At 40.9% G+C, this 12,773-nt stretch overlaps 1 protein-coding gene across 2 annotated transcripts; it reads left to right on the plus strand.

Moving 5' to 3' along the window:
• Positions 1-304: 304 nt before the first annotated feature.
• clcnk (chloride channel K) lies at positions 305-11,723 on the plus strand. Of its 2 annotated transcripts, XM_074644628.1 has the most exons (20): positions 305-389; positions 501-629; positions 1,178-1,309; positions 1,393-1,521; positions 2,291-2,430; positions 2,535-2,612; positions 3,139-3,214; positions 3,705-3,830; positions 4,404-4,488; positions 4,784-4,885; positions 5,341-5,425; positions 6,330-6,488; positions 7,102-7,171; positions 7,320-7,430; positions 7,921-8,137; positions 8,653-8,786; positions 9,102-9,172; positions 9,913-9,993; positions 10,191-10,277; positions 10,498-11,723. In XM_074644628.1, exons 2-20 carry the CDS (start codon positions 506-508, stop codon positions 10,534-10,536), a joined length of 2,046 nt encoding a protein of 681 aa, XP_074500729.1. In that variant the 5' UTR covers positions 305-389; positions 501-505; the 3' UTR covers positions 10,537-11,723. The 2 variants fall into 2 exon arrangements, with proteins under 2 accessions (XP_074500729.1, XP_074500728.1); XM_074644627.1 differs by having other exon boundaries at positions 360-629.
• Positions 11,724-12,773: the final 1,050 nt, after the last annotated feature.

The following is a 12,773-nucleotide window of genomic DNA, read 5'->3' on the forward strand; positions in this document are numbered from 1 at the left end:
CAGGAGTTAGTAGAGACCAAAAAACAAAAGCTAAAAGATATATATTATTGGACTTACATTCACCAGGTGGCCAGAAACACGACTAACGTTGCTCCATAACTGATGGATGTCAGCCATATTAACTTAAAAAGTGATAATATGTCAGTGTTATGTTCACAATTTGTTTCCGCTGCCCTGAAGTGACCCAAAAAATCTGCAAGTTTAAAAGTTTGTCTCAGATGAAGGGCACTTGTTCCTCCAAAGAGTTAATATTAGCTACCTGTTCAACCATGACTGCTCCATTACTTCTATGCTAATACCATAACAGAGGTCAGTGGTGGAACCAGCACACACTACACAAACTCACATAACCATACGGACAGATATAACACTTCCAGTGCAACTAGAAGGTAAGTCTACCTGTCTTCTAGCAATACCTGCAGCAGTGTGTTCATATTTTTTCTGTCATCACTGAGCCTCTGTGTTTGTTTGAGACTGTAATAAACACAAAATACTTGAAGACAAAATGAAGAGCCTGGATGAAGCTCCTGGGAGCGACACCGCCGGAGAAAATCAATCATCCCATTATGAGAGTCTGCTCCTTGCTGATCCATGGAAACCATGCAGACGGTCCCGAGCAACTGTCAAAGGTCAGTCGAAAATTATTAGAATGTGATCGATACTGACCCGATCAATACATCAGAGAGGAGCTATTTCGAAGCCAATCTGCATGTGATATGCATGAATTTGGGTTTTGTTTGATCTTAATCTGAGAAGTCACAGATTATTATTGAGTTCAAAGACTTTTAGGATATGATAATATGCAGTGGTGGAATGTAACTAAGTACATTTACTTAAGTACTGTACTTAAGTACTGTAATTTTGACTTAATTGTACTTGAGTGTTTTTCCATTTTAAGCTACTTTATACTTTTACTCCACTACATTTGTTTGACACTTATACTTAGTTACTTTTTACCTTAATACATATATTATGAAGTTCTATACTACCAATCTACCCAGTAGTATACAAGGTATTTCAAAATTGCTCCATGTCGGGCATGGTCGGGCTCAAAACTACTACGTTTGTAACGTGAAAATGAGACCTAATTTTGTGAACACGGAACACGAATGAACAGCCGATTGTACCGTGAAAGTGAAACTTTAGGAAGGCTAACCCACATGTTTGTGTCCTTTAGAGTGGCTGTTGAAGCTGAGGTGTTGTTTGGGAACAGTGTGTGGGATGGAGTGGTATGGATACGCTGCTCTAGGCGTTATGACTGCCGTCCTCAGCTTCCTGATGGACCTCAGTGTGACAAAGCTGCTGAGAGGTACGTACACACGCACACACACAGAGATTTATAGGACGCAAAGGACACAGAGTATTAATGTTTCTCTTTGAATCCACATGCAGCTCACCTGTGGCTTTATACGAAGCTGGAGGGCAACAGTCTGCTGCAGTTCTTCTGCTGGACTCTTTACCCAGCATGCCTCTGTGCTGTCGCATCATCGTTCTCCCACAACATCTGTCCCTTCTCCACAGGTCTGTCCAACACAAAACAGCACAAAAAGCAGCGTGAATATTAGACTCACTAGGCCTATATCTAGATTTTTGCCTTTTAGAAACATCTTTCTTTCCTATTTAAGTAAATGGCATTAAGGGAAAAAGTCAACTGTGATATTATCTTTCAAATTCAGTGAGAGACGTACAGTTTGAAAAGTCAACTGTGATTTTATCTGACTCACGGAAAATCTTTAAGCGTGATGTATTTCCAGGAAGCAGGATCTCTATGCTGGTTTTTTGAATGTTGGGGTGTATGTATGGTGTTAAAGGCAGTGAAGGAGAAGGCTTGATGTGATATGATATGAATGAAGTAGAGAGCATAGATGTACCTTTAATCACCCTGCCTCCACCCTTTCTACCCCAGTCGGCTACATGTTCATGTTTATTCCTCTCAGTACCTGCCAGATATTGCTCTCTTATTGCCAAGGAGAAAAGCTTTCAGATGAATCCTAAAAGGGCAAATGTGTTTGATTTAAGTTCCCGAAAGAAGCGTCTTCAAGACTAAAAACATGGTGTGTAGTGAAGACAACATAACTTCACCAATCACAAACTAAATGATGCTTCATTTTCATCTGTTTTGTGCTGATGGTCCTTGACATCCCACAGTCCTTACCCTCTATTTCATCATTCTGAAATCCTTTCCTATGCATCCACTCTGAATAGCTTCTTTTAAACTCCTAGATTGCTTTAAAATTGCTTTTGCTTTTTCGCTCAAAAATCCCGTCCCGTCCACTTCATTTCTCCTCAGGCTCGGGGATACCAGAGGTGAGAACCATGCTGGCCGGCATAGAAATGCCTCATTACTTGTCTCTCACTAATATGTTTACCAAGTTCCTGGGTCTTATCTGTACACTGGCAGCCGGCAGCACTGTTTTCCTGGGCAAAGTGGTGAGAGACGTCTCAGTATACCTGTTTGTCATGCAAAATATGCAGCTATTTTTTAAAATGGCATGTTATGAACACAGTTTTCTATATTTGTCTGTTAACAAAAGGGTCCGTTTGTGCATCTGTCCACCATGGTTGGAGCCTACCTGAGCAACCTCTGCAATCTTGTACAAGACAATAAGAAGGTAAACCAGAGGAAAGTCATTAGAAAATTAAGTGTTACCTACTTTACCTACATTTACAAGTATTTAAAACCTTTTACCTAAAGCTGTACTAACAATGGAAATGTGTGTGTAATGTGTAAGGTGTCACTTGTAGTGACAAACCCACAGAGAATTATCACCACTGTCAACACTGCGTGGACATTTACTAATTTTTACGGGTTTTACAACATGTAAACTCCCAACACGTTCTCATCCCATCTCGTCACATACTGACGCTTTGTCAGACCCCTTGGCGTCACTTTTCGGTTGCAGTAAACACCTGCTTAATGTTGTGAATTGAACAAAAGCACTTGCTTAGGTTTAGGAAAATCAACATGGTGGGGCTTAAAATGACTATGTTTGTACAGTGACCATGAAACTGAACCTCGTTCCCTATGATAACTTGTGATAACGAGAACCCGGCTTGTGAAAATGTTGGTAAAGTTAATTTTCTGTGTAAAGGTCTGAAAAGAGACGGCACATTACAGCATATGTATTTCTCTTTTAGGAAAAAGCTTCTGGAGAAATGCTGGTCGTAGCTGCTGCAGTCGGCGTAGCGAGCTGCTTCGGCGCTCCCATCAGCGGTGAGCATCAGGAATTTTTATGTATCTGCTCGCGCGTTATCTTTATCCGTCCTTCTCACACTTGTCGGGTTAATGCGTTTCCACCTTTGATTCTCCTCTTTTGTTAGCTTTACATATTTGCTCTTCACTTTTATCCTCCCTCACACCTCTGCTCCTCTATCATGTTTGTGTATGAATGTATTTTCATCACCTCTTCTTCCTTTGATCACCTCTCCACCTGATATTTTCATCCTCTCAGCTCACTGTTCATTTCACAACCTTGTTGGTGGTTCAGCTCCTCAGATTCAAACTCCATTTGCACTCACACTGTAAGATAAATTCAAATTGTCATTATCACGATTAACATAAAACATTAACAATTGGAATATATGCATGTTTTTTTTTTTACATTTCCTTTTTGCATGATTTTTGCCACATGCAGGCAAAAGGATCATTTTTCACTGTTGTCTGAATACTTACTGCTGTTTTCCCTCACACTCTGTTCCTGTAGGTGTGTTGTTCAGTGTGGAAGTGATGTGGTCCCACTTCGCCCTGAGGCATTACTGCCCGTGTTTCTTCTCAGCCGTCTGTGGGGCGTTGACCTTCCGCCTGTTCTCAGTGTGGAGTGGAGATGGAGGTAATGGAGGCCCTGATCACCACTCGCCCCCTCATGGTCAACAAAGAGAAGGTTCACTTAACCCCTCTAGGTCCAACAGCCCGCCGGCGACCCGCTTAAGATAGTTCTAAGCGGCTTAGCATCAATCATGAAGATATAAATGTTTAACCTTTTGTCAATATGGACATGTTACACATGGTTAGATTCTCCACAGTTCAATAGTTCAGTTTATTTTACGGAAACCATGAGCACTAAAGCACAATTCATTAAGATTTACTGGCAAGTTGCCACTAAATCTTTCACACTGGTTCTTTAGCATTTTTTTCTCCCATGAGAACGTCACATTTGAAGGCAGACCGACACTACACTATTTTATTTCAAAGTAAATGTAACGCTTTGGTCATTTTAGCTCGCCGGTGATGTTGACAGTCATCTAATTACTTGTCATGACAATGAGAACATCAGCTTTGGCAAAACTAGCAGTAGTAATTTAAGGTGACAGACACTGAATTTCAATAAAACGAGGGAAGATTAGATTTTGAAATGCTGAGACACAAATTGGAGGGATGACTTCAATTTGTTTTTTGTCCGCAGAGACTCCTCAGGCGTTGTTCAAAACTAATTTCCCCACTACTTTACCTTTCTACCCGCTGGAGATTCTGCTGTTTGCTTTCCTGGGGTGAGTTTATATTTGACAGCATCTGTATAGTTAAACAAATCCTCTATTTATCTGTGTCTCACAAATAATAACTGACATTTAGTATTCATGTCCATATCAGTCACAGTGAAGAGTCTTTGACCAGTTCTGCTGTGTTTTCCTCCTATTCTAATCAGCATTCATAGTTTTTTTCCCCTCATACCAATCATTTCCTGGCCTCCTCCACCTCATCACTTCTAGTCTAATGACTTCCGATGATAAAAATGAGCCTCTTGTCTCCCACTGTGGGCTAAGTCGACCCTCTGTCTGGAAACAGGTTGCTGTGTGGAGCCGTGAGCTGCTGCTATCTCTTCTGCCATCGGTGGATGCTGCAGTTCACCAAAACAAACCCGATCTTCATCAAAATGCTGACGACAGAGTGAGAGATCTAATGTGAAAGACAGATTGTGATGAGTCATCTCCTGTGTAAGACAAACTCATGAGATAGATTTCGGTGGGAGTATCAATCAATGTCCCAGAAACACGGTGTGTTTCTTTAAGGATAATTCACATTATACTCCACCGTACTAATGTTATGCAACTATATAAACAACTTTATGATACTTGATGATAAATGGCTGCACAGGGCCTTTCAAGTTGCATTTAAATGGTTTAAAAATCCCTGGTTATTTTATCTATACTCCAGATCTAAGTAGTGTAAAACCCTGTAAACCTTTGAAAGCATAGATGTGAAAAAAGAGCAGAGCAGGTCTATTGCTAATGTTTATTCTGATGAGCCGCCAACCCATTAAAACACTCAAATTTCAATAGGACTGCAATGAAAGCAAAGTAAGAACAATGGTGCTTGTATAATATGTGAATACCTCTCTGCAGGAAGGGTCTGTACTCAGGCATGGTGACCTTCTTCCTGGCATCTCTGACATTTCCTCCCTCTGCTGGTCAATATATGGCTTCTAAGGTAGGAATGAACACAATCTGAAGGCACAGTTCATAATTTTTTTTGTGGATGTACACACATAATCGATGACTTGGAGCCATACTAAATACAGAAAATGTGTGTTTCTCAACTGATTATCATCATTAAAATGTTTTACCCCGATGTTTTCAAACATTACTGATGTAATTAAACCTTTAATCAAAAGCATAATCAACTAGAATTACCGCCTCACGGTTGTATGCCTCCGCCAACCAGTCAAGTTGCAGTTTATATCTATGTCTGTCCAAAATGTCTTACGTTTTTTATTATTTTATCCTGTTAGACATTTGTGTGAAATTGTCATAATTAGCAAATTCTTGAGTTATGGCCAAAAATGTGTTTTGTGAGGTCACAGTGACTTTTGACCTTGTTAGATTTAGGCAACAAAACCACTTAGATATTTAGGAAAGACATCATGGTTGGGCTTAAAATGAGTACGTAAACTAAGTAAAATAAAATTTATGTACGGAAACAACGTAACATCAGTACAGAAAACATGTCACTAACGTAACTCCAAAATGACTCACAACACTGAGACACGAACACCGGTCTTGTCTACATGGCGTACAAATGACATGACAAGAACAGCGTTCTTATTACATGCAAAATGACTTGCGAATAACTGTGTCATTCATTGCGACCGGGCTGGAGGAAAAAGCCATCAATGAGCACAAAGCTGTTTGAATCACTTCGAACGAATAGGACTGAGTGCCACAGACAGGGTAGGGAAGTCAGAAAGTATTGAGTGACGGACATATAAATAATCTTGTCTTTTCATGAGATTTGATGACGATAAGAAAATTGTCATTTAATATTCAGCCTTTGTGTCATTCTAGTTTTTCTTGTTTTTACACAGTAATCTGAATGACAGTAATCTATTTCACAGCTCACCATGAAGCAGCTCTTAACCTCCTTACTGGATAGCCGGCAGTGGAGCTCTCTATCCCACAATGCCTCTGTTCAACTGGGGCCCGAGCCTTTGTTGGAGTGGAGCTCATCAGGGAGTCCCGTCTTCCTTTCTTTGGCTGTCTTTCTGCTCATGAAGGTACAACGGAAAAGACAATTAAGGAGTCTTTTATCTTTATCTACGTGCACTGGTAACCAACAGGAATCATAGCTCAACAACCCACTCCCATTATTCCCCTATGTCACAGTGACCCATCATTAACATACCGTAATTGACATTTTCAGAGTAGGGTAAGCGAGCTGAAGACTGTTTACCCTTTCAGGCTGAAATATCATCTGATATCTGACGTTCACCCGTAGCAACACTGAACATTGAAGGATGGGTTTTGTGATTTATAACAGAAATCTCATCACCGGTATTGATTAAGAGCCCATATCTATTATTCTCATTTGTCTTCCAAGCGGAGGAAAGCCTGTCCTTTCTGTTGCATAAAAATTGTGGGTGGACATTTCTGCATTGAGAACAGTTTCTTATACTTCAGTGGGATCCCACTTACTCTGACAATTTTCCACCCATTACCACAAGCAGATGGGAAATGTAAATGATTCAATTTATTTGTGCAAAACTGATTTGAGAGCACTGCAAACATTTCCCCGCACACAGATTGACAGTGACTCACTGCTAGTAGCGCTGTTGGCTGTTCAGATGGCGAAGAGAGATTTGACAGTCTGTCTCTGTTGTTGGTTCTGAGATGTGGATGTTGGTCCTTGCCTGTACGCTGCCTCTGCCAGCTGGATACGTCATGCCAGTGTTTGTCTATGGTGAGTGAAGGGAATACATACTCGGACGAATACCTGAAGGGCCTGACCTGAATTCTCACCAGAAGGTGGTGAAAGCTCTGCGGTAAACTGAAATATAAAGATCGAGAAACTCTTCTTTGTGTTATTTCTTTTAATTTCTGTTCTGCAGGGGCAGCTTTTGGCCGTTTGCTTGCAGAAGGAGTAGCTTATGGGTCTTCCATTGGACTGATTTCAGGCCAGCAGTGGGCTTCTATAAATCCTGGGGCCTACGCACTCGCTGGTAGAAAACATTGAGCTCTTTGTTGTTGATATAGTGATGACATGACCTGTATAACTGCAGTGTTTATATCCCTCTTTCATCTACATTAAAGGTACAGTGTGTAGGATTTGGCTGCATTTAGTGGTGTGGTTGCAGATTACAACCAAATGAGTATCCCTCCGCTCACTCCTGTTTCCAAGAGTGCGTAATGTGAGCCGCCGGGTGCAAAACCGTGGTAACGCCATTAGCCTCACTCAGAGGCCATCCTTCCCATAATAACACTACTTTAGGGGCAATGGAAGTCAGCATCATAGTTTGACGTGCTGGGCTACTCAGTGCATTGCATGGAGTGCTTGACAAAGTGTGAGTATGTGATGAGTTGGAATAAGAATGTGTTAGGGACATGGGAGAAGTTTAAATTGGTTGCAATCTGCTTCCTCACCGCTAGATGCCACCAAATCCACACTGCTCCTTTAAGTAGTAGCCTAATATGATTTTTTCCCCCTTGTAGGTGCAGCAGCCTTCTCCGGGGCTGTGACCCACACCTTGTCCCCGGCCCTCCTGGCTCTAGAGTTAACGGGCCAGTTCAGCCATGCTGTACCCATCTTCCTTGCCACTCTGCTGGCCAATGCCCTGGCTCGCTCTGGGCACCGCCCGTCTTTCTATGACGCACTCTCTATCAGCAAGAGGCTCCCACACCTGCCCTCTCTGACGAAGGCATGCCCCCGGTAAGTAGAAACTGAGGACACGTTTCAAATCGCATACTTTTTCTTTTTACTTTTAGTACATACTGCAGCTGCTCTTATACAAAGTGCGTACTGTTGCATGCAGTATGCACACAATTGGGACATAGTACTTCATCATAATATTGTGCCTTGAACTTTAACCCTCTTGTTCATATATTCGCTGCACAGAGGATTATGGGTGAGAACTGCCAGAAAATCATGCTGGCTTGTATACTGCAAAATGTGACCAGATGTAGTAGGACATCCTGGTATTTTTGGTATACTGCATTTGAAATACTATGATTTGGGACATACTAAGTCTTTTTCTGGCATACTAAATAGCATTGTTGTTTGATTATTGGAACGCACAGAAAGTGACTGATTAAAGAAATACACAAGTTTTGGGGTGATCATCTCTGTGGTCGGCTGTTACAATAAATAAATAAATAAATAACCCGAAATAGGCGAATAAGTGCTTTCGTTCCAGGTGTGACATGAATGATTCGTCTCTTTTTCAGGCTTCCCTCCACACCAGTCGGACAGGTTTTGGGAGTGAAATCAGTGCAGCTTCAGAAAGCAGCCGGACCAGTGGAGGTTCAGCATGCTGTCAACAGCAGCACTGACACACAGATCCCTGTGGTGGACTCACACGGTGAGCAGACAAATATATTTGATAATATTTTACCCCAATCCTCCTGCTAAGGCAGTCATATTGTTTATAAATCCTCCCACAAAAAATAAACACAATACCAAATTGAGTCCCTGAAAAGAAAAGAGGAAAATGATGAGAGAAAATGATGAAAGATTGTAACCGTTTAAAAAGCTGTAGTGGTGTGGCAGTTCCTCGATGAGGAGCGTGAGAAGTGTGAGAAAATAGTTAATCGGCCAGCTGAGCCGCAATCACATTGAAACTGTCGCACCAAAAGTGGCAAAGAAAATTGATTTCCTCTCCTTTCTTCTGTTGAAGAGTCACAGATTGTTCTGGGCTTCGTTCTCCGATCAGAGCTGTTGATGTTCCTGCGTCATTGTAAGACTGAGGTAAAAGGCAGCAGGTTCAGAAGAAGGTAGAGGAGTAAACTGTCTGATGCTGTTTAAAAGGCAGGTCACGTCTTTGCAATCCGTTGACTGAATGTAAAGCAGCTGGTGAAAAAGAGGATGGGAGCAGGATGTACAGACAGGACTGCTGGCTGACGTGAAAGCTCATTTCATGACAGCTGACATCCATTTTGAAGCATGATAGAAAAATAGTCTTAAAAAACATATAATGTCCATTACTAGAGAACATCTTAAAGTTTTCAGGCAATAGACACAACAGTGAATCATAATTTCTCAAATAATACTGAATGCTACTGCATTACAAGCATGCATCTGACATACAAATGTGAATATTTTCAGCCGATTAGACTGTTATCAGGTCATTAAATGGGCATTATCAGTGGTTATAAGGCTCATAGACGTGGGTCAGTAAGCCAAGTCATGACAAGGATTTATGACTCTCAGTTGCCTAATCTGACAAAGTGACAACCGACAAAAATATTGTGTAGTCTGAACCAGGCATAAACCAAAACAAACTGTTTTGTTTGTGTTCAAAACGTAACGTTTCATGCAGTTTTATAACGTGTTGCTTTTAAGTTTCACTTTCACTTTAACAACGTTCAGTAGTAGTTGTAGTAGGCCCCTACTGACCCACATCTATGATGCTTATAGCGACTGATAACGCCCATTTAATGGCCTGATAACAGTCAAATCGAGTGATATTTCTGTGCTATTCTTTGCAGAATGTGGAGAAACATCTGGATGACATCTGCTGCATTTACCCGACCTCTGTCCTATTATCACCTCACAACACCGTTCAGGAGGTAGCAAGACTTTGAGCACCGTCATTAGTGAATTAATTCAACACTTTGGGAAATACACTTATTCACTTTCTTGTCAAGACTTAGATGAGGAGATTATAACCCCTAACTCTCGCATAGAGAGTGAATATTTTCCAAAAACGGTGAACAATTTTTTAGAAATCAGTTGCTTCAAATCCAGTTTCTTTGCATCCTCACAGGCCCACAGTATCCTGAGTCTGGTTGGAGCTCAGACCTTGTTTGTCGCAGACAGGGGAAGGCTGGTCGGGGTCATCACATGGCCAGAGGTAATAACGTGTGTATTCACACTCACAAATATAACACTTAATATTTTCTTAATGACACATACAGTTTGATTCTGTTACATTCCTCTGTGGGCGTTTGTCTCGTCCGTATGCACTTTACAAACGAGACCATGTCCCCGAATGTATTTGTTAACATTATGCAGCGTGTAGGAGGCAAATGGAGGATTCAAAGCTGTCTTTCTTTCTCTCTTTTCTCCTCCAGATGAAGAGAATATTAGAAGATTTGGCCAAAGACATCTAAGCAGAGAGACACAGGAAATAAGCTCATCCCTTGACCTTTTCTTTTAAGCAAACATGAATCCATCTCTGTCGTGATTAGCTGTAACACAAGCCTGGCTCTGATAATGATATCACTTCTTCATTGCCCCGAGCTTAATAATATTTGCACACAAACAAAACTGTCAAGAGCCTGGTTGTAATTAGCAGCATCTCGTCCACTGAGGAGATAGCACACTATCTCATTCACTGATCCGCACTTTGTGACACAGCTATATTAAAAATGTGTCTACCCAGAATAATGTGCGGGGATGAAAACACTTTGTACACCAATTGAACACCATTGAAACATACTTGGGATAAGTAAACCATCACATATCCACCGCTCCCATATTGCCTGGTTTGACAAAGTTGTATCAACATCTTGTCATGATGCAGAAGGCTAGTGGCTCACTCAACTGCAGTATTTCACCCTACGATTTCTTCTTAAAGGTTTGGAGTCCCAAGTTAAAGGTGCTATGTGTTGAATTTTAATTTGAGGTCTGGCTTTGGCGCCCCCCAGTGGTAGCATCAAAAAGTTCACTGTGGCATACAGCAATGCACGCCTCTACACCCCCACTGAGAGCAACACATAGCAGCCCTGTTTCCTAAAAATTACATTCCCATACGGTGGATGGGTCAAACAAACACAGGACTTTCACCCAGGAGACCGCTGTTTGTATCCCGTGTGAAACCAAAAGTCAACGTTGAGTTATTTTAAATGACATCTGTTTTTTTTTTTGTGTTTTTTTTAATTTACAACGTTAATCACATGTTTGAAACTCTTTCAAACTGCAACCTTAATTTGGGAGAAAAAACGTTTCCTTCGACACTTAATTGAGAATGCAGTTTAGTTGTATGGGAACCTCATTTTATAGGAGACAGAGTTGCACATAGACTGCAAAGTGGTAACTCAAAAAAGAAAGAAAAACGTGCCATCAGAATAATGTTCATTACAATTCTTCTCCTAGTGGCTTTAAAGTAATAAAACATTGAGTGATTACCACATCAGGAATATGACAAGAGTTGCCATGGTAACGAGGTTCTTGCTCAGCTTAATCAAGTCTTGATTACAGTCCAAATTACTTTAAGTGCATTTCTAGTGTGATAATTAAAACTGTGTGAAACACTGGAATGAAATCAATCCAAATAAAAATGTTTTACAAAAAAGAATAACCTGTGTTGAACCTGCACAAAACATGTAAAGGGAAAAAGTCTAAAGTAACAAATATGGTAAGATATGACATTAAGTTAATTATTGTCTAAAAATCTTTGACACATTCTGTCCATCGATGAAAAGTAAAGGTCTGCCATCATATGATATGATTATCCAATATGTATTAATTATGTATGCATTGGAGGCAGATTTTAAAGGGCTGTGTTTTCATAGTTTCGGCCGCCATTCATCGGTTATGATTGAACTCAGCAAAGTAAGCCGCAGCGTCCATCCTCCAGTTCCCCCCAGGTTGATACTGTTAGCTCTGTCAGCACTTTTGCTGTTGTTTGTGCTGCTAGCAACGTTAGCTGTTAGCTCCAAGTCCCCAGGCAATGCGCTGGGCTTTGAAGCAAATTTTTGTAGTGGCCAAACGGTGGAATTACAACTTCCGTGTCCGTCACGTGATGCCATGAGCCCAAAAATACTTTTTCTCATAGACTTACATTGGGAAAGACTGCTACTGTGCCTGCTCTATGGGCCCGATGGATGAGGAAGATCGCCGGATGATCCCGGTACTTTATCACTCGACAGTCGAACCACTTTTTGCTTCATGCGCCACTGAGCAACTCTCATAGGAAGTAACGGGGGTCCTTTTCAAACGCTGTATCCAGTTCTCTGTATACATCAATGGCCAGCTCAGCCGTCGCCATGTTGAGAGCCGTGTGGAGGCAATCCCTCACTCATAGATATGCTCTGAATTTGTAATTTAGCACCTTTAAAGATCTTGTTTTCATAGTTTTGGCCATCATTTCAATCAATTGCACTCACCAACGTAATTATTGTGATCTTGGACTATGGTGACATCACTCCGCCAGACTTACAAAACTAACAGCAAAGTTTTAATAAACTGTAATTATTAAAAGTAATAAATCTCACTTTAGGATTATTATCTAAAGAGATGACTTATGCTTTTGTGAAACTCATTTTCTAAGGACATTTGAAGTCAACTAAAAGGGAAATTTACATTTTAAGATTCTACAAGCAACAGGACTCTAATCTAGCACTAT

This window comes from Sebastes fasciatus, chromosome 8 (assembly GCF_043250625.1).
Source record: "Sebastes fasciatus isolate fSebFas1 chromosome 8, fSebFas1.pri, whole genome shotgun sequence".
Classification (NCBI taxonomy): domain Eukaryota; kingdom Metazoa; phylum Chordata; class Actinopteri; order Perciformes; family Sebastidae; genus Sebastes; species Sebastes fasciatus.

What these genes read in the sequence shown, in the direction of transcription:
- clcnk (XM_074644628.1), top strand. Translation starts at nt 506, where the DNA reads ATGAAGAGCCTGGATGAAGCTCCTGGGAGCGACACCGCCGGAGAAAAT. An exon ending in TGTGACAAAGCTGCTGAGAG is followed by an intron (nt 1,310 to 1,392) that starts GTACGTACACAC and finishes ATCCACATGCAG; the next exon opens with CTCACCTGTGGCTTTATACG. An exon ending in CTGCTGTTTGCTTTCCTGGG is followed by an intron (nt 4,489 to 4,783) that starts GTGAGTTTATAT and finishes GTCTGGAAACAG; the next exon opens with GTTGCTGTGTGGAGCCGTGA.